General features: G+C 37.0%; 1 protein-coding gene across 2 annotated transcripts in view; it reads left to right on the forward strand.

The window, feature by feature from the left end:
- The first annotated feature begins 1,015 nt into the window (after positions 1–1,015).
- Positions 1,016–22,747, forward strand: part of LOC137268927 (rap1 GTPase-activating protein 1-like) — a 299,889-nt gene continuing 278,157 nt past the window's right edge. For both annotated transcript variants that reach the window (XM_067803536.1, XM_067803537.1), the window contains exon 1: positions 1,016–1,046. In XM_067803536.1, coding sequence (XP_067659637.1) covers positions 1,031–1,046 — 16 coding nt within the window. In that variant the 5' untranslated portion in view covers positions 1,016–1,030. The remainder of the gene's footprint in view (positions 1,047–22,747) is intronic.

Here is a 22,747-nt window from a genome sequence, read left to right on the forward strand (position 1 = left end):
TTCCCATATTCCCATTGCACATTCTGACATCTGCTTCATATTTGTAACCTACATCAGCTAAGAAGCCAGAGCCCTTGAGAGGCAGATGGCTTGTGTGGCCCACTCTTCTAAAATGCTACAATTCATGGTGCAGAGTTATCTCCCTTGGTCATTGCAGGAACCTACAAGTTTGGTTTTGAATTATGATGATGTTTCTTGGTCTGATTGTACTATGATGCTGTGATATGACTGAAATATTATTTTAAACAAGTTCTAACCCAACAAACACCCACCCAAACTATCACTCTCTTCTGCAAAGAACATTCACACAGTCTTCCTGTAGAAATGTAATATTCAGGCACCTAAAAACTATAGTGCTGAATCAAATCCTTTGCATTTTTCTTGCCAAAACATAATCCTAAATAAACCAAAACATTTTTGTGTTCCAAATCAGATCACCTATTTTCTAATTAGCAACCTCAAAACTTGATACTTAAGCACCACCAATTTTCCTTAAGAAACTGACAAAACCCAAAGAATCTAAAGTGCAAGTAACAGGTTTGAAACCCCACTCCTGATTTTAATGACCCTGTAACTGAATGAAAAGCTTTTTTAGAAATAAAAGAATCAGGTAACCTCTGGAACTAAGAGCCAAGTATAATTAAATGACACATAAGTTGTTGTACAGAAGCAGTGAGTACCACATGTAGATTGCCAGTTCTGACAGCTAGGGTCTAATACTGTATCAAATTTCACTCTCATAGCCTCTGCTGCTTTCTGTGTTTTTTGCCCCGGTTCATAACATGAGGAGTTTATCTTTTGCTCTGCCAGTCTCTCAAGCAGGGTGCTGCATGTTCAGGAAGAGGCACACAAATCTAGTTGCCGCTTTCTGGTGCTAGACGTGTTTTGGTGCTCGCGTACATATACCGTGCGTGGATTTACCGTTTTACTCAGTGAAGTTTCTGTGCTTCGGTTTGGGATATACTTTTGAAGGAGTTTGATCTCTGTGGATCTTATTGTTGTTCTTGTTTAGAGTGGTGTCTGCTGCACAATGGATCAGACTGTGGGTAAGTTTTGATGGAATTGAGGTTTGATTTTTATCATGTGTCTTAGAGTCATGGAGCGATCATATCCCGGGGCATGGAGAAGAGTGTTATAGCATGTTAACATAATTACAGGGTTGACAAATATGCTGGTCAGCTTGACAAGTACCGCTTCAACATTAGTCAGGACTAAATGTGTGGTAACCCTCTCAGACTTGTGATCAGGAATTTTGAGAAGTTAGTCACCAGTGTGTTAGAGAAGAAAAGACGCTTGAGGAATACATGTGACATATGCCTGTGGTGACTGAAGTATTTAATATTAGTTTGTGCGAATTACTTGCACTTATTGTTAAGACTGTGATTTTAGAAATGGGATTGTCATGTTGGCGTTTAGAACAGCTGGAGAATGAAGGACAAGCAGGAATGACACTGATGTAATGGCTGATTTGTGGCACAGAACCTATATCTTGATCTACAAGGCCTTCTTTGTGTAACAACCATCGTTACTCTAAACTTGATCATAGGATTCTCAATAGAATGTTCATGACTCTGCCTAGCTATTGTTGAAACATCGCCCTACAAACTTCTTAAACCCATTCTTCACACTGGCTACAATCAAAGTTAAGAATTCTCAGAACAGTAAACGTTTTGAGAATAAGGGCCATGGTCACTGATGACTTAAACCTTTGCTCATAATAAGTCTGATTGAATGAGACCCATTTCGTGACTGCTATCTTGCAGGCGACTGATGGTGTCACTGTAGACTAGGGCTGTCTCTGAATGTTTAGGATTTTGATAGTAGCAAACTAACCCATCTAAATTGAAAAGTAGCCGCAAGGACTCCAGAGATTCTAGGACTTATTAGGGAAAATAATGTGGTTCAGGGACTTATAGACAGACAACCAATGTATGTGTACATCCGCCTGTCCCGTCGCATCATCTAGTGTTGATGTGGATTATGCACTTGCTTCCGTTCATCTGTCCGTCCGTACAAAACAGGGAGCGTACTTTATCCAGTTCTCCACAAAAAACGCTTTGTGGAATTCAATGAACTTATGCATTGGCATTTTAGGGACTCTAATGGTTTTCATCTCATATTTTGTTTTTGTATTTTACTGCTTTTTGTAAGTTATTAGACAATTGAACTTTGGTACATTTTGTTGAATTTCTCTATGATGATAGTTTAATAGGGATGAAGTCTATCCACTTTTCCACAAAAACTGCTCAACAGAATTGAATGAACTTCTACGTGTCGTTTGTAGGGTGAGCATTTCATTGTTTTTTTTATGCAGTTTCTTAATGTTGTCACTTCTACAGATGTTTGAACTTAGTTGAATTTGGTTCCATTCAAACTGTTCATCCCATACAACAGTGCGTGTATTTTATCCACTTCTCACTTCTCACAGCACAAAACATTTAGCTTACATATGTCTTTTATCGAGACTCTAAAGATGTGCATCTCATTTCTTATTTTTGTATTTTATTTGAACTTAAATATATTTTGTTGAATTTCTGTATGATGATATTGAAATAGGGGATCAGTCTAAGCACAAGAGCCCACTCAGCATAGGGAACTCTTCCTACAGTACAAGGGGCATCCGTGTCCCTGGACACAAGTTTTTCTTGTTCAAAATATTTCAGTGTTTTTATTCATTTAATGCTTTTACAAATTTCAGGGTTATAAATGAAAGGGCACATTATCCTGTGATATAAATTGTGATACTTTATTTAGCTGTGATTTTATAGCCCCATTCCCAAGTTCTTTTTATTGTAGGTTTGTAAGTAGCTTCAGATGCCGGTCCCTGATTGTGTGAGAATCGGGTATCTCTGATGTTATGTATCGTAAAATGTTTATTTCTGGGCTTCAGTCTTTGAAGACTATGGTCATTACTTTGATTTTGTTGATGAAATTAAGCGGTAAGAAGTGAGCCCTGTTTATGTTTGTCAAATATTGAAGTAATCTAAAAAGATGTGAGTATTTTTTACATCTTCAAAGGAACACAACTTAATTTTATTATTATTACAGTCATTACCCCTGAATCATTACGAAAAATGTTTTTAAAATTTCTTCCGTTTCCTTAACTTGAAACAGTATAGGTGTTGAAGATTAAAGAGTGTTTAACTTCACCGAATACAAATAACATGCTATCGACAGCAGTATTTTGCTCAGTGTTCTTTGTAGGTAAAGATGCTATCCCAAATGTTCCTGTTTTTGTCATCAGAACAAATGAACATGTTGATACTAGTATATTGTTTGCACAAACACACCCAATCCTGTTAAATACAGGCTGTACAAACAAATATAGTTGTCTGGATCACAGTATCATGTAGATCTACACTACATAGTACCATGTATGAATGGAGGGCACAACATACAAGAAGAAAACAGTTCCCAGGCTACTAGCTAGGATGTAGTGAACTCTACAGCCCTTTTCCATATGTTTATCATAACGGGTACAAATACCACACATTTCAGGAAATGTTACTTGTCGATTTCAGGCCATTCATCAAGTTCTGAATGGCTGTACATACAGGGAAAGTGCTTTGATTATCTATTACCAGCTAACAAGGTGATAAACATAATTATGAAGAATGATGTTTCAATGAAGCAGGCAGTTCTCTGTGAGATTGTTAGATATGTGTGTCATGTTGAATCAGGCTGGTGTCAGGGAAGGGTGAGGCCCTAAACTTCCACTCACAACCATTGTTTATTGTCAGTTTTGAATTAGACTTGTGCAAGTCCCAAATGTAATTGTTAACAGTTTATATGATAATTTCTAAAATATATCCCGCTAATAAACAAACCTCCTTAAACTTTTGATATGAAATGATGATTTCTGAAAAACATATTTATGTCATTCTAACCAGAGACCATTGTGCTTAGGCCAGACCAGTTTATTTCTTGTTTTACAGATTTTTGTCCACAGAAAATCTAAAGGCTGGAGGAAAAAATAAAAAAGATAAAATCACAAGTCAAAGTAATATTCCTTCTACATACTGAGGGTATGTTACTTTTCACAATTTATGAAGTGTATATGGAGCAAAAAACCAATCTAAAATAAAATTTTCTTGTAAGTTTACATTTTTGCCCGATTTTATTTTTTGAGCAGGGAAAATTATTTTATATTCTTTTGCATATTCATGGAAAACATCTGACAGACGGATCCATAGAACAAGCCTTACTCAACGTTTAATAGTAAATTACAAGTAGAAACTGTAAAATGGGAAATTAAAATGTGAATATACTGTGAAATATTTAAATTAGACTGTTTCATCTCACAAACCTATGAAATCAAGGATCTGTTTCAACAGACAATAAAAACACCATTTTGGTCATTGGCCATATCTCTTTGTCATACTATTTTGTACAGCTATTCACATATTTCTTAGTGAAATGAAACAAAACACACACACAAAAAAAACAGACCAAAACAGAACATAGAGTACAAATTCAAGTTGAGCTGAGGTAATGTCAACTTGCCCACTCATTCTGTACCTGATTTTGACACTTTTATCAATTTATTCACTTTGCTGAAGGAGATAAACTGACAATGTGCATGGGAAATATAGAGATATATATACCGACTTCTCTCCAGGGTGTTTTTATGTTGAATGATCAGCAACCACTTAAAAGCTCCTCTCTCCTTTCATGAATGAAGAGTGACGTTATAGGGTAAAAACTGCTTGCAACAGTGACAGAACATATACACACATAAGCTTCACATAGACATATGTATAAATATTGTGTGAGTTCCACCAAATTTGTCTATGTCTGTGTATTTTTGTGTTTGTGTATGTGGATATTCTTTGAAGTGCTCAGTATCCACCATTAGTAAACCTGTTAGATTATTGACCTTTGATGGGGATAGGTTAAGCCATTTAATTATTTATTATGTTATTTTTATATATTATATATTTATTACAGATATATTTATGTAAATACCCCAATTGTCAAGACAGTCCTTTATGTATCGATCAGTCATGAATGGGAATAATCCAGTTTATCACATATTTTGTGTGACAGAATAAGCTATATGTTAAACTACACGTAACACTTGTGATCCTTCATAATCAGATCACTGGTGCTTTGTGGCTAATATGATAGCAGGATCTTAGGAGCCCCTTCTTCCTAGACTTGTGAACTAGAGCTTGTATGGAAGACTTGTAAGGCCATTGCTGCCTCCATTATTGATGAACCAATTACTGGAAGAGGTTGGTATTGTACACGGAATGATTGATATGTAATTATATACCATACCTTTTATTAGGGAATAATGTAGTTCAAAGCATATTGAAGAAACTTTGCTTCTCTGTCAAGCAGTGGATTAATAATTCAGCTCCACAAACACTTCAAAGATGACTGGATAATCTGATGGTAAAACACCACAGGTACGGGAGAGATGATTTGTCAGTAGAGCCAATGACCATCTGCTTTGAAGTATATGTGAAGTATTGAGGGATGATATTGCTTGTTTTGTTATCGAATGTCAAAGGATGCTCCTGTGGACCTTTGATATCAAAGTGAAAGCAGGATTTGGATAGGTCCTTCAATGTGAGTCATACAGACCTTGGAAAAAATATATCCAAGTCTTAGTAATTTGACAGGTCTAGATTATCACAGTTTCCAAAATGAAGAAGGTCTCTTGGCTCTTTTTAATATATTTATGATGATATTTATTTAGGAACCATTTTTTTTCTGTCTGTAAGAGAAAATCATTTTGAAGACTGTATGTTAGTCAAGCATTCTTGGAGATTCAGGTATATTTGTTTTGTATTTTAAGTGTGGATGTTGGTGTTAGTTTTTGTGATTGAAACTCAGTCCTTGGTTGACTAGGGAGGGATTGATACCTTATCTGTCTGTATGGGACTGGTTGGTTGTTGTTGGGGATTGGTTGGCGGAGGATTTGTGAAGTTTATATACAGCTGTATACATTTACAGAAAACTCTTTCAGTGAATCTGATACAATGATCCATTCATCATTAATCCACCCACATGTAGGAGGTGACTACTGGGATCAGATCAGGTAGACTCGTTCTCTTATTTGATGCATATCATTGTATCCTAATTGTGTAGATTGATGCTTATGATGTTGACCATTGGATTTCCTGGTCCAAACATGATCATTTACAGACTGTCTCCATATAGCTGGAATATTGATGACTGCAGTGTTAAACAACAAACAAAACAAAACAAAACAAAAACTCCCCAATCAAGTCTGATCTGACCTGACCTAACCTTACCCAATCCACCCACTCACTCACTCACTTACTCAGCAATGAGACCCGAGTAGCAGGCTCACTCACCTGTGTTCTCCAGGGCAATCTCAGGTCATGACCTGATGGTAAGGGCTGTCTTCACCTTCCAGACACATCTTTCATTTAGACTGTTCTGAGCTGGGGCTCTCCTGTTTCAGATAGAAAGGAGTTCCCTTCATTACAGATGGTCTGCCAACCCTTGGAGACTTTTCTGGAACCCCACTTTTTACATTCTCCAGTGAAAGGGAGAGGACAAAAACACCTTCCTTCATATGCTTACTGCTGGCTGTTACCAGACACAAAATTTCATATCCTTTGGGCATACAGATAGACTTGCTTAAGTCTTCAATTAATAAATGACAGTTAACATGATTGTTTGAAAAATAAGAATAAAAAGAACACTTTGTCCTTCTAATAGACTGGCATCTTTAGATACTGCCTGTTTGCCACTTCAGGAAGATGCAATTGCTCTATTTCCACTAGCTTAGCATTCAGTACAGCCTTGCACCAAGGCTAGCATATCAGTTTAAAATAGACAAGAATTACTTTATGACTCCTGTCGGGACAAAAAAAAAAATAAACCCAAATGATTATCTCTCATTCATTAAAATCTCCATCAGTAAGCTCAGACCTTCAGAGCTGATAAAAAAAAGTTGTAAATAAATATTGATTGCTTAATATTAAGAATTGGAGGAACAACCATTCCTCAGGTGGATGGGAGGTATGGGACCTTATTTTCCTAGAGAGTAGTGGTGACACAACTATGGATAGAGGAACCCAAACATTAAACTGTCCAGCTTGTAGCTTGTAGCTCCAGTAATGTTTGTGTATGTATACATGGTGCAGGCATGTGTGTGTGTGCACACGTGTGTGCTTGTGTAAAGGGCAAGGGAGATTTTATTTCAGGTTTTGAAGTGGATCTGCCCATCTTTACATTGATGGACTGAAGATTTGTGATGTGAGCTTCCTTATCTCTGCTGGGTTCCTGGGGGTGATAGGGTAATTAATCCAGCACCTGTTTGAGGATGCCTGGATTTCAGGTGAGGTCCCCCGAATGTCTGCCTTTACCCTCAGGGCCTTCCAAATATACATCTTTCCTGGTAGCAAGGACAGACCATGTTTTCTCTGGTGCCCATGGAGAATGATTATTTCCATCATAGCCCACACGTGTGATAAAATACCATAATACCAAACGTTCCTCTCCACTGTAGTTAGGAAGCAGAACCTACTGTCCATGACATGCCAAGTCCTAGATTATTGTTTGTCATTTTGATAAAAACCAAGATGAAAGGAGCCCCAGTGGCAGATTCAGACCCCGGGGAAATCTAGACTTGCTTTGCAGAAAGAGCTGGGCTGAATGGAAGACAATGCTGTTCAGTGACTGTGTGACATATTTACCAAGTCCTCATGAACAGGGACATATCCATGATGCAACTTTTAAAATTTCTCTGAAGCAAACTGAAATCTTAACATACGTTATATTTGGGATTATTGAATTTGATTGCGTGAAACATCAAAGCAAGATCATATAGTGAAACAGATTCTATTGGGTGGAAAAAAAAACAAGATAGTGGCGAGGATTGAACAAGTAGTTCTAAGTCATCCCCACCCCAAACATGTCCACCTTTTTCTGACTGTCCACCTCACCCCCAACTCCATCCTGTCATCTAGCACCCTGTCAATTTACCTTGCTCAGCTCCCACTGTCATTCTATATGAGATATATCCTACACAAGTCTACGATTTACCTTGCTCAGCTCCCACTGTCATCCTATATGAGATTTATCCCACACAAGTCTATGATTTACCTTCCTAGCACCCACTGTCATTCTATATGAGATTATCCTACACAAGTCAACCATTTACCTTTCTCAGCACCCACTGTCATTCTATGTGAGATTTATCCTACACAAGTCAACCATTTACCTTCCTCACCACCCACTGTCATTCTATATGAGATTTATCCTACACAAGTCAACGATTTATCTTCCTCATCACCCACTGTCATTCTATATGAGATTTATCCTACACAAGTCTCAGTGGCATTGTGGCTGAAGTGTTCTCTTGTCGCACAAACACTCACATTTAATTCCAGATGCCATTGTACCCCTCTAGATTGTCCTGATATAATGCTGAAGACTGAATCAATCTCAAATCATCTGTCTATCAAACCCTGCATTGACAAGAGATACACTTTTTGTCCTGTCCTCCATTCTGCTCTCACTATCTGTTCAAATACTTCCCTCTGAACTTGCTCCAACATCAAATATCCTTGTTCTCTTGACTTTTTGCCAGCCCTGACCCCAACATGTGCTCTGGCACAATACCCCACCCACACCCTCCCCATTTGTGGGTAATTGCTGCTGCAGTTGTCTGTGGTTGACTGCAAACAGTGAAAGCATCTGGCAGAATTAATAGTGGTAGTAAATCACCGCCTCCTACAGGCCTACTTACCTTCACGGGGATGGCAGCCTTGAGACTAGACTGGAAACAGTCTTTGTGAAACATTACATCATACAGACAAACTATTGTGTGGCACTTTCATGTACCAGAGATACTGTTGTCTGGAAGCCAAAGCATGGTGCCTGCAGTTTCGTTGTTAAACCATTGCTTTTTATAAAACAAGATAACATAGCATATTTATGGCTAAGCAATCCACGAAGAAACAATGTTGTTTATCTTATTAAACTACAAATATGTACACAGCAGTTACAAAGATATAAAAATACAGATACAGATATGATGTACATTATAACAAATTTACAAATTGTGTGTCCATAATCACATGGAAACAGTATGAAGAAACTAGGGTAGTACACAATATTCTTTTAAAATTGTAAATATCATGACATGTTTTGGAAATGGTTTCCTGTCCTGTTTGAAATGATAAAACAATGTTTGTATAAGTGATTCCCTTTGCTATACTTGGTACAAAATATTATATCGTGTTGTTCATCTTCTAAGATGTTGCAATACTGGATGGAAACCTTGTGGAGTAAGTTGGTCCTTCAACTTACACACAATATGTCGTACAAATCAGAGTTGAGATTTTGTGAGTATTACTCTGTAAATGCATTGAAACCCTTTTTGTAACTTTTTTGTGTGTTTCAATTTAATTTCATTCAACATTTGTAATTGTTCCTTCTACAACAAGAAGGACTCTTATTGAATTAAAATTGTTGTTGAATTAAAACTAGGTAACAGAGACTGTCAAAGTCTTCCTGTCAGAATTCTGTTCTATGTGTATTTTTAGATCAAAATGTGGAGGAACACTGAGTGTACTCCAGGCTGTACTTCAAATTAAGGCTCTGATAAAATGAAGTTTTTCAACTCTGTTGAAGATATATGTGTGAAACAGATTTCTGTAAAAATAATCAGACTTAAGTGCTCTGAAGCATGTACGAGTGCTAGGCACCAAAATATTGAAAAATGAACCCATTTTCAAAAGCATTTAAGACTGATGTGCGTTTGTCTCAAGGTATCAGAGCAGCTGTTCCCACTGTTCATTCACACACTTGTGCTAAAGGCTACAGTTTATAATGTGCTAGAAACATAAACTCTCATGATTCTGTCAGTAACCAGCTATTGGTTTATGGAGATGCATTGATTTGCTTTTGAACTGGTTTTAGACATATAATTTGTATTTACTCTATATACTGTTCATGGAGTAGGTGTTTGGGGTTTTTTTTCATTTCTTTTCAGGGGTTCAAAAATCCCAACGCCCAGGACAAGTCAGTTTTCATTTCCGACAATCACATATTGATATCTTTTACTTGTCCATGGACTACTAGATAGTTTTGACTTATGGTTTCAATATGCAAATAATCTTGGATTTCATTTCATATCTGCTCATAATGAAGCTATTAATGTTGGCACTAATAATAAAGTAGAGCTAGTAGAGGGTGAAGTTGTCACTCTTCAATAAAGAGTCCAGTAAACAGTAACATCATGCATTGTGTCATAAAATCAGGGCAAGTGGAAATTGACTCAGGACAAGTTACGTTCTTGAGGTCACTTGCCACAGGGCAAGTGGCTTTTCAAAATATTTTTGAGCCCCTTCTTTTGATATGGAATTTTTTCCTTAATTTTTCTCTTGAAAGAAATATCCTAAGTAATAGTTTTGTTTAAATTTAATTGAAAGTAACTTTTGTAACATACTCAGAAAACATACATATTGGTGTCATATACAGAAATATTCACTGATTAGACTTTGTTTGTGGAATAGCAGCACATTTGAATGTTATTTTCCCACAGATCATATCCCAGTCCAATAGACATTATTTTTCTGTATTTAAAATGAAATATGATACATAAACATGGCATTATTAGCAAAATGTAAGAAAGTTTGAGATGTTGGGATCTGATGACATGCAGGTATGTGAATGTTTTCACAGACTGAAATACAGACAGTATCATTAGTCTGCAGACTAACAGAAGTCAGGAACGATCATTTGCTCAACCGACAAACCAGTTTATTTTGGTGAGAAAACAACTCCAGAAAGAACCAAAAACAAAATGCTACATAAAATCATATCTTTTTCTCCTCAGCATCATTAATTTCACACTAGCAGGATTTGTCAGATGTGAATCTCTCTGTGAAAATTGTCTGCTCAAGACATTTATTTTTGCAGGCTGTTGAACGTTAATCTTTCAAAGCTGGGTAAAAGATGGGAATTACAGACAGGGGAATTACAGACTGGGGAATATTGTACTACTTGACATTCAGATACTATCTACTTAACAACTATATACTAACATTAAGCATCACATCCAGGGCTATTGGTATTGGACATATGCCACAATAGGAGTTAGGTGAACAGTTGGCAGTCTCCTTTAATACTGGGAACTGGGGGTAAAGTTTAAGGGGTTGTGTTTATTTAGGTGTGTAAGTGCTGGTATATATGCTAATCCGTCAAGTAATATTGGCTTGGCTTTCTGTGGAAAGAAACTAATTTCTTAGATATGACAGTCAGCTTTCTGAATTTCAGTCGGAGGGGTTGCCTAATGGTTGCATTGTTAGCTTGTCATGAACAAGCTTGATTTCAGGTATGAAAAAAATCTAACAGGCCTATTTCTGATGTTTCTCACTGTGAATGTTTTACCATAAAATTGTTTGAAGTACTCCAGTGCTTTCAGTTTGTTGAAATAGTGTATTGATATTTGCCTTGTGTAGAAAGATTGTAGATTTATTGCAGCCTAAGAGGTATACAATATTTATAAAACAGTCATCTCCTCGAACTTGTAAAAACAATTTCTATGTTTTTTCTTATGTCATTTCATTTTTTGTCTCTTATCAATTCTGTAAACGGACAGCAGTGGTGGTACCATGGCAACACCGTCAGGTGAGATGACTGATAACAAGGTTACCTAGCATAACATAGGAGAGACTTTTTCAAGTCTATCGATGATAACAGCTGCTCATTTGATACAAACCTACATCACTTCCCCCAGAAGCACTGGCTTGCTGTTACATCAGTCTGAGGTGTTTTTTGTGAAAGATATTGGATAAGACATGCATGTTTATAAACATCGATATCAGATAAACAGTGGGATGGTGGAACTTCTTTAAAATTGATTTTAAGTGCATGTGAGTGCTATTTATTTTCTTTCATGGCAGGAAATGATTACGGTTGTTGTCATTTGTTATGAAGAAAGTTTATTTATTTATTACCTGGGATTTATCTGTGATTTAATACCCAGTGTGTTTTGTTTACAAACTGGATGAAATTGTTATTTGGTTAAAAACTTGGGTTAACTAAAATTCATTTTGTAGCTGTTAAATACATAACCTTGAGTTTGATACATTCCTGATGTCCCTCACTGTGATGTGGAGTGGTGGACTTGTCAAGCTGAAAACCTGGGTTTGATTCCCCATATTGGTATAATGTGTGAAGTCCATTCCTGATGTCCCCAGATGCAACCTTGATGTTGCTGGAATGTTGCTAATAGCCGCATAAAACCTCACTCATTCATTCACTCACTCACTCACTCACTCACTCACTCACTCACTCACTCACTCACTCACTCACTCACTCACTCACTCACTCTGATATTGGTGGAACATTTCTGAAAGTTGGGTAAACCCAGCTCACTCACACACATGACGAGGTAGTCTGATGTACCATTACAAATTTACATATGTGAAAGGAATGGGTGTTCTTTGTCTTCAGTGTAGCTGTCTTCATTTTGTAGCTGTTAAATACATAACCTTGAGTTTGATACATTCCTGATGTCCCTCACTGTGATGTGGAGTGGTGGACTTGTCAAGCTGAAAACCTGGGTTTGATTCCCCATATTGGTATAATGTGTGAAGTCCATTCCTGATGTCCCCAGATGCAACCTTGATGTTGCTGGAATGTTGCTAATAGCCGCATAAAACCTCACTCATTCATTCACTCACTCACTCACTCACTCACTCACTCACTCACTCACTCACTCACTCACTCACTCACTCACTCACTCACTCACTCACTCTGATATTGGTGGAACATTTCTGAAAGTTGGGTAAACCCAGCTCACTCACACACATGACGAGGTAGTCTGATGTACCATTACAAATTTACATATGTGAAAGGAATGGGTGTTCTTTGTCTTCAGTGTAACTCATGGCAACATGTTCAGGTAAGGCCAGGTCAAATATATTTCTTGTTTTAGGGATTTTTGTCTTCTGAACTCCTGAAGGCTGGAGGGAATTTTTTACAATTTTTTTTTATTAAATCACTGGTCAAAACAAAAGCCTACACAAGTTCCTATGTTGACTCTTTTGCTTTGTTTATGTCAACTTATAATGCATAAAATGAGTGAGTTTAGGTTTCACACTGAATTTGGGAGTATTTCATATATATCATAAGATTAGGATATTTTGTTATTTGAGCGAAAAAGGTTAATTTTTATTTTCTTTGTTATTCTTGGAAAAAAACGACCTGTGGATCCATAAAACAAGAAATAAGATTAGTCTGGCCTAATTGTTGAATAAAATATCATCCAGTTTTGTTTTTGTTCTTTTCTTTTCCAGCTTCCAAGCCAGTATATTTTGCCAAAGAAAATATTCTAAACAAGAAAACAGGACCTTAGGCCATACTGTATAAACTACTTTCTAATGTAAGAAACCTTTACCATCTTAGTTCTACACTCTGAGGTATAATTTCACCGGTGAAACGTGCCCTCCCTTCATGGGAAAGTTCCACTCAAGACTATCTGACATACTATGAAGTTTATTGGAGAATTCCTTGTTACATCTGTCATCGAAAACTCTGAGAAACTTGACCTGGTTTTGAAGCTAACAAATGTGTTTATCCAATCAAGAAGGAACTTTTTTGATCTTTTCTAAAGTTAGATAAGTTTTTTTTGCTCCTGTGGATATTTAAACCCATATTTCCTCTGCTGGTGAATTTTCCCACGCTGTTCTGTCTGAAATACGAAGATGAGGAAGCATTGCTCTCTAGGTTGGGAGGAAGGATTATGGATAGATATACACACATGACCTCTGGGTGTGTAATAGGGTGCAAGATCAGAGTTCCTGTTTTTCTTTCCCTTTCCTTAGATGTTTTTACTGTTGTGATTTAGCAGAAATTGGCATGTACCCCAACTCTGTTTTTTAATAATTTTTTACAATAAATTTAGTGTCAGCAGTCCATTTCCATATGGCTGCAAAATGAGACAATCTTATTTTTGTGTATTTCCTTTCTGATTACCTGTAGCCTTGGGTGACAGCAAATCATCTCAGTTAATTGTGCAGAGTTGTGTCCCTTGAGCATGTAAGGATGTGGTTTTGAAACCGGTTCTGTCCCAGGTGTGCTTCTATGTTTGTCAGCACCATACTTGTGGACATGGGTTTCTGAGACTGGTAATGCTATGGTCTTCCTTCCTTGTTAAGCTGACACACCTTGATTGAACTGGAACAGAAGAGATTGTGTTAGGGACATCATTTCAGTCAGTATTGCTATGGTGGACAATGAGCCCAGGGTCTATACATCACAATAGAAGTGAGGATGCAGGGTCTATAATTTTATAACAGAACTGAGGATACATACCTCACCCTTTAATCGAGGGTACCTTCCTCTCTCAGATTTTATGCGCATAGATCTCCACAAATTGTTCTTGGCTATCCTGATGAATTGTATAGACATTGAAGGTCAGAACAGATAGTAATTAAGGATTATGCCCTCAAACCAGTTCAAAACCAGTAGAAGATCCCTCACACTTTCTAAGACATTGTCATGATTCATGTTCCCACTTTCCTGTGTTATGACTAAATGAGTGTGTGTCTGTTATCCAACAGTTTTGGTCATTTCAACAACCATTGGTATGCCTGGAACAGATTTGGTTATTACACAGAGGAGAATGAATAATCATTTTGACCCTTGACCTGTCAAATGTTCATTGCAGAATGCATGAATGAATGAAAGAATGAATGAAGGCGGCTGCTGTGATACAGCTGGATTATTTGACATCCATATAAAACAAAACTCAACAGAGTCAACCAGGCGAATGTAATTACATCCAGAGGTTTATTTCCAAATGATTTGGTTGCAATTGTTATATTTGAAGTATTTCCATGTTTATGATTATTCCAACATTTTATTATTTTCAAATATTAGCAAATGTTGATATTACCTGTTTACATTTATTATGGAAACCATCAATCCAAAATGACTGAATCAACCCGCTCATGCGTGTCAAAGCGTTAACAACAACTAATGATGGAGGAATCAGCTCTGGCTAGATCTTTTCATGCTGAGTATTTTATTAAATATTCACACGTGGCCGAACATTTGAGCAGGGTAGATGTCTTTGTATAACCTTGAGTGGTGCCACCTGCCTATTAGAAGAATGATGAAGACCTGCTGTGCTTGCAAAGGCCTTCAATCGCTGGTCCCTGCTGTGCTCATTGTAAATAATGGATTCTCCCTTCTGTAGCCATTGAATGGTTTAGGTGGGACGACACTGTGATTTCTTTATCGTAAGATACTGAATCAAACAGATGAGAACAATTGCGTGTTTATTCATGGAGACAGCTGCACGTGCCCATCATTATTCTTATTTTGAGCGTCAATAAAAACTTCAGTGATTTGATATGATGCTTTTGAATTGACAAGATGTAAAGATGTTGCAACTTGATGTTTTCATTTGATTCCTGCATAAGAAGTTAAATGTATGCTGTCACATTGGTATTGGATGATGTTGGCTCATATGACAAGATACTGAATACCAATGTGTATGTTTTTCAAAAGAAAAAACATTTGCTGTGTAAGTGGAAAATGTTAATTCTGGACTAGGATTTCGACAGCTGGGGCAGTTGTATGAAAATAGGAGCTAATGTAAAATTTGATTGGATTAGAAAATGGCCATGTTTACATAGTTTGGCACACTTGTGAGTATGCAGGTCATGTATGCCTCATATCTTGGTGTAACAGGCTGCTAATCTGGTAAGGTCGCTTTGTACTTGATCTTGAAATGTAGTTTTTGCTTTTAAAACTGGTTGGACTTAACTACAATTGCTTTCAGAGTTAGAGAGTTTAGGTTTATGCCACTTTTGGCAATATTCCAGCAAAATCACGAATGGGGACATTCGAAATGGGCGTCACACATTGTGACGATGTGGAGAATTGAACCTGGATCTTCGGTATGACAAGTAACCCTTCAGAGTTAGAAATTAGATGAGTAAGGTTCACAACACATCACCGCACTAACACACTCCAGAACTCACTATCATGCACCAACACACACAACACCTTTACACTCCATCACAACTCACACTATCACACAAAATCATGCACCCTCCACCAACACACACCTGCAACATACATTCCACCAATGCACAACACCATAACACAGTACCACACATACACACGCATACACATTTCACCACCAACACACATGGACATTTCACCAATACACACATCCACATTTCACCACCAACACACGCATGCACATTTCACAAAACACACACATGCACATTTCACCACCACACACATGCACATTTCACAAAACACACACGCTCACTGTTCAACACCACACACATGCACATTTCACCACCAACACACATGCACATTTCACCAACACACAAATGCACATTTCACCAACACACATGCACATTTCACCAACACACATGTGCACATTTCACCAACACACATGTGCACATTTTACCAACACACATGTACATTTCACTAACGCACACCACCCTTTACAGCCCTATATTGCCCAGGGAGGTAAGTCTTCATATCAAGTTCAGCCTGCCTCAGTCTGGCTAATTACCTACCACACAATATAATGATAGTCTGTCATTGATTCTGGACCAGATGATATTACTGAAGCCCTCACAGGGAAGGTGTAGTGTAGTTTGATATTAGACTCTGTGTCTTTGATATTTACTGTCAAATATAGACAGTCTTACACGGAAACCTGAGAGACTGACTCTTAGACCTCAGATCTCTCCCTTGCCTTTGAAATCTCTCTATAGAGATACTCTGACTGATGCTTTGTGTAGTCGGTGCTTTCAAAGCCACTGTAGGAACACAGAATTGCAAGTTGACTCCGGATGATGCTGTAGATGAACTGCCTGCTCCTGTATTGATATAATTATTAATTCTGTGTCAAGTTTCAGAATGTGTTGTTTAAAGATCACATATACTCTAGTAGGGTACAAATACAAAATCACTTGCTGACATCGCTATAAATGAAACCCCGCCATTAAAACTATTCATTTCCACCTTTACTTAACTTAATCAACCTTTTTGTCAACAGTGCACAATTCTCGGCTACAAACGAAATTTCAACCAATCAGAACAGCATGTCCCCGTGATGTAATTGTAGGTATAGAAATGAGGGCCTGTGCAGTATTCATCTACATTTCAGGGGTTAAACTATTTCGTTTACAGGTTTATACAAACCTGAAATCACAAAAGCTGTTGTGAAAAATGAAAGCTATGTGTTCTCACAAATCTCACAATCTACTAAGACTTAGTTTTGTCTCCTGCTTTGCCTAGTTTTCGAGTTACAACCCTTGTTTTCACAGATGATTCTGTCAAAATCACTTGGTGTCGCTAGATTAGGTGGTATAAACCTACACGTTATTTGTCATCATTCACTTGATGCTCAGTTAATGAATTTATAACAGGTATAATTAGTGGTAACGCCACTTAGATTACCCGACAAAGGTCCCCATTTCTTGTGTCTGGATCGATCAAAGGATTAACCAATGACACGCTGATTGATTAATTAGTTTTATATGGATTTAAATGGGGGATTTGTCAAAAGGTAGTGTTTATGTATGTACATGTACTAATCTATACTGAATACACTCTGTCGTATCTGTCTATGTAAAAACAACACCCTTCTCTCAAAGGATTAACCGCCAATACATTGACTGATTGCTCATTATTGGCTAACTAATTACTTTTTTAAAAGAATGATGTACATTATGCAATTAGTTGCCAGGTGTGCTATCTTGCGTAACCAATGATACTATACAGGAATGTGAAAAACCTGAAACGATACATTTTGTATATTCGATTGTTGAAAGACACATCACTTGGGATATCTGCAGATGATTTATATATCACTCGTTTTTGTGGATATTGATGGATACATTCCTCGAACAAGGTAGGAGCCTGACATTGCTCCTATAACTTTAATTTGTTTTAATGTTAATATTTGCATTTTGTTTTTATTAAGCTGTCGTAACTTTCAACAGAATCATTAATTTTGTCGTGAAGTTGTAATGATACAAATGACATACACTAGGGCATGCGAATTATGATTCATATAGGCAAACTATAAAATGTCTAGATATTACATTCCTGTTATACATTCGCAGATCACTTCTTTCTGTAAAGTTTCAAAATCCATACAAGTATGATTATTAAGTAATCATGAGACCAAATATAAAGACATATGTTGACAAGTGTCTACACACTGGTGAGTGAACGTTTACAAACCAAGTAAATTTAGCAAGTGTAGAAATTTATCGTGTAGCATTTTCACTTCAACCCCGACCTCGCTTGTTATATTACAAGTTATGTCATGCAAACTCCTTTTGGCCATGATTCAAATATATATTTAACTACTAGTAGAAAGTAGTTTCGATTTTCTAACTTGATGAAAACAAACCATAATCTCATTTATTCAAATAGACAGTAGTCTGTGACTTCACGATTTTAAAAAATGGCAGCACCCTGTCTTAGAATGAATGCTAAGTTTGTTTTCATAGACTTACAATATCAAAATTACTTTCTACTGGTAGTAAAATATGTATTTTATTCATATACATTAGGATTTTGCATGACATTGCTTATAACATAACAATTTCACTCTTGGAAGCGAGGTGGAGGGCAAGATAATTAGCAATATTAATGTTACTTCGACCCCTACCTTGCTTCCGTGGAAGAAATCGTTATGTTACAAGTTGTGTCATGCAAAATCATTTTGGCCATGATTGAAATACTCATTTAACTACTGGTAAAAAGTAGTTTGGATTTTCTAACTTGAAAACAAACCATAATCTCAATAATTCTCACCAACTTTTACCCGTGCCATTTTAAAAAATGGTGGCACCCTGTCTGAAGATAAATGCTATTTAAGTTTCTTTTCACCGACTTACAAAATCAAAATTGCTTTTCACTTGTAGTAAAATATGTATTTTATTGTAGGACCTTAGGATTTTACATGATATTGCTTATAACATAACAATTTCACTCTTGGAATCGAGGCGGGGGCTGATATAATATTATTTATGATAATATTGGCACTTCGACCACAACCTCGCGTCCGAGGAAGAAAGCATTACATTCATGCAAAATCCTTTGGTCAGCAATGTGTAGTAAGCAGTCTTTATTTTATAAACTCGATGAAACTTGAACTCCCATTTTCTATCCTGGAAGCTTGGTAGGGGGCGAACCAATTAAGTATATACCACAGACTTCCACAACGCTCGCTTCGCACACACAAACAACCAATTTAAGCACAAACTACAGGGTCCAGTGGAAATCTGTGTATAATGACACTATCAACGACCCCAAGGAGCAATTGACGGCAACACACAATTCAGCATATGTTTGGCGACGTCGAGCTTGCTACACATTTTCTATACAATTAATTGGAAATCATTCCTTCTATTATGTCACGTCCGGTTCTCTGGCGACAGAGTTACGTAACAGTGTCTGTGGTTTCGTTTGCGGGCGAGAGAGAAGCAGACGGCTTTTAGCAACTTTTAAGCGCTTGGTATTAATTAACCACAAGGTGTTTTTTAAAAAATGGTGTTCCGTTTACTAACCAGAAGTCTTTCATATGCAGTCATAAAAAGAGTACCAAAAAATTGAGTTTGGTTGTTACTTAACTTTTCTATCACACCTGCCTGTTAACTTATGCAGGCATCTTTTCTTTACTTTGTTGCTAATACTATGCTCAACAATTTTCTGGCAACATGACATGATATTTAGAAAATCAAGTCTAGACCAGATATTCCCATGGTTGACATCATGCACATCATTCTGTGCCATTGGGATGCGATGACGTGTGTCACCCAAGACAGCCATCCTAGCACATTTGTCACTTTCTACAACATGCATGGGTTACTGAAGACCAATTCTATCCTGGATCTTCACTCCCCCTTCACTAAGAAAGTGACAAATCAGTGAGAGTAATACTCTCTGTAGTCTACTTAGTATGCCTAAGAAGGGTTTAATCCCAGACCATGTCAGACCAAAAGACATCCAAAGGAGGTACTTGTTATTTCCTTGGCTAGTCATTGGCAGTGTTGGGAAATAACAAGGAATAGGCGGCAAGGTGTCTGTACTATATCTTAGTAGGATATCAATGTTAAAGTGCATGGTATGCGAGTGGACTAGCTCTATAACACTGATATTAGTCTTGATTGATATATGCAAGCATGCATTTGCACTTATGGGCAAGTGAGTGAGTGGGTTCAAACTGCCTTTGGCATTTTGATTTCTGCAGCATCACACTGGGGGACACCAGATATGGGCTTCACATTTTGTACTTATGAGAATCGAATCACGTCATCAGTGTGATGAATGAACAGCTTAATGGCAAGACTTTTCACCACTCACATATGCACCTCACTATGATGGAGTTGTCATTATGAATGTGATGTCTAACTCATGGGCACATTGACCTGACATGCTGTAACATAACAGAAATAATGCCTTGACATTTTTTGTCTTATTTTAAGTGATGACATCAAGCATGTATTTGTAAGTCTGGTGCTATGAATAGGCACTCTGTCGTATCATCCAGTCAACATTATCCGATTCCAAGTATACAAAGACTCAAACTACATGCATCATATCATGATGGCAGCTGTGGAATAGTTTTCATCTAAGTGGTGTTTTTCTAGTTTCGGCTCACATTGCTTGTCTTAAATGACACAAATTTTTCTTCAGACAAAATTCTAAGATCACAATTAGGGCAGACCAATTTTATTACTTGTGTTACAGACTTTTGTCTTCAGACAACCGAAAGGTGTGACAACAACAATCACATGTCAAATCTCATGTCTTATTTATGGGGCCAAAAATGATCTAGCAAAAAATTCTTGTACATTTACATTTTGGATCAATAAAAATATTAGGATTTTATTTTTTGAGTGGGAAAAATTAAACTAATTTGTTTTCCTTATTGTGGAAAACATTTGACATGAAGTCTGTAAAACAAGAAACAACATTGGTCTGGCATGGGGATTTTTTACTGCACTGAGGATCAGTATCACATGAATAACTGGAGTGTGGATATGCTAAAACAGTCTTAGTGGTGAAACATGGCTCCAGCTGGGGATTTATTCCTATTTATTCCATGGTACATCCGTGCTGATAAGGTGTAATACATTGATAATTCGTCAAAGTTTTGTATTGTATCACTGATCAGTAATCATTTTCTTTAAACCATGTAAATAATTATGAGTACTTCCATGTCGGGATAATTAAAACAAAACATTCTACCAGCTCTAAACAAAGAATAATCAAATTTGTTTTGTGTTAGTGCAGTTATTATCCATGTTTTTCTTTTGTTTCTGTACTATTATGAACTATATCATGGGCCAACTTGTCACTGACACTCCATAGATAAGTCATAGATCTTCACCTAAAGTAGCAGCTTTCCTGGGGGGTCGGACATGGCTGAAGTACTGCTGATATGACTCACTCCCTCACTCGCTCCACAAAAGCCATCACAAAATCATAAGGCACTTCAAAATGATTTTTGCCTAAAGGTATTTTCCTGAGTACTGAAGATGCTTCCAAATATTCTGCTTGTGTTTGCAACAGCATACTACTGGTGGTGATGATGATGAGAGTGATGATGATGAGAGTGATGATGATGAGAGTGATGATGATGATGATGAATAACACAGAATGTACTTCATATCTTTAATATTTTAAAATAACAATGTGATTATGTTGTATGATGTTCATACTTTTGGTATAATGGCATTGAATATTATAGTTAAATATGCTTTAGAAATAATGACATGTAAAAATGTATTGAAGTTAAAACAAAAATCGTTTATCTGAGGCTGCTGAAAAAAATGTTCCTGTGTGACGGAGAGAGGGAATTTTGTAGCTAACATATCTGATAAAAGTTTTCTACATTGTCAGTGTTATGTTGTGACCTGACCGACTTTTGGAATCACTGAGGACATTCCAGACAATGTTATTCTGCCATATGCTGTGTAATGCTAGCTGCTTGAAGTATTGTTGGTGGCTAAGGGATTGGTCTGTATCACATACCTGGGATATACGGCAACACTGTAGTGGAATGGCAAATCTGGAACCTGCGTGATGAAGGGAGTACCACATGGGATGGATGTGCTCATTGGAATGAATGAATGAATGAATGAATGAATGAATGAATGAAAATGAACGAATTAACAAACAAATGAACAAACGAATGAATAAATGAATGAATGAAAATGAATGAATGAATGAACATGCTCTTTGGAAATAGTGAATTAAATATATACTCATTCTTTTATTCCACAATCCTACTGTTTTTGTCATTCCATCATATTATTCATCCTTCATCTCATTTCAGCTTACTCAAAATTTCATGTATTCATAAAGGCCCCATATGTTCCCTAGTTCAATATTATACCCCACTTTCAACATTACTTCAGTGTCAAGGTGTGGGAGAAGAGCAGTACTGATGCAGGTCCCTGCTTACAATAATAACATTAGAACCACAATCAGGGTGAACTGGAATGCAACTAGTCTGTCGTACAGACCCTGAAGTATATATATCCTAGAAAGCCCACGCAAGTCTGGAAAATGTGGCAAGTCTAGATTTCCTTAGCTTCAGGAAGAAAGTCTCAGGGCTAGATTTCATTTTATTATTTTTTTTTCCCTATGAACATTTTTTCAGTAAAATATGTTCATTTCAGAAACTAGCTGTTAGTCCAGAATGTAGTCTGTCATACAGACCCTGAAGTATATATATCCAAGAAAGCCCTCGCAAGTC

This window comes from Haliotis asinina, chromosome 16 (genome assembly GCF_037392515.1).
Source record: "Haliotis asinina isolate JCU_RB_2024 chromosome 16, JCU_Hal_asi_v2, whole genome shotgun sequence".
Lineage (NCBI taxonomy): Eukaryota > Metazoa > Mollusca > Gastropoda > Lepetellida > Haliotidae > Haliotis > Haliotis asinina.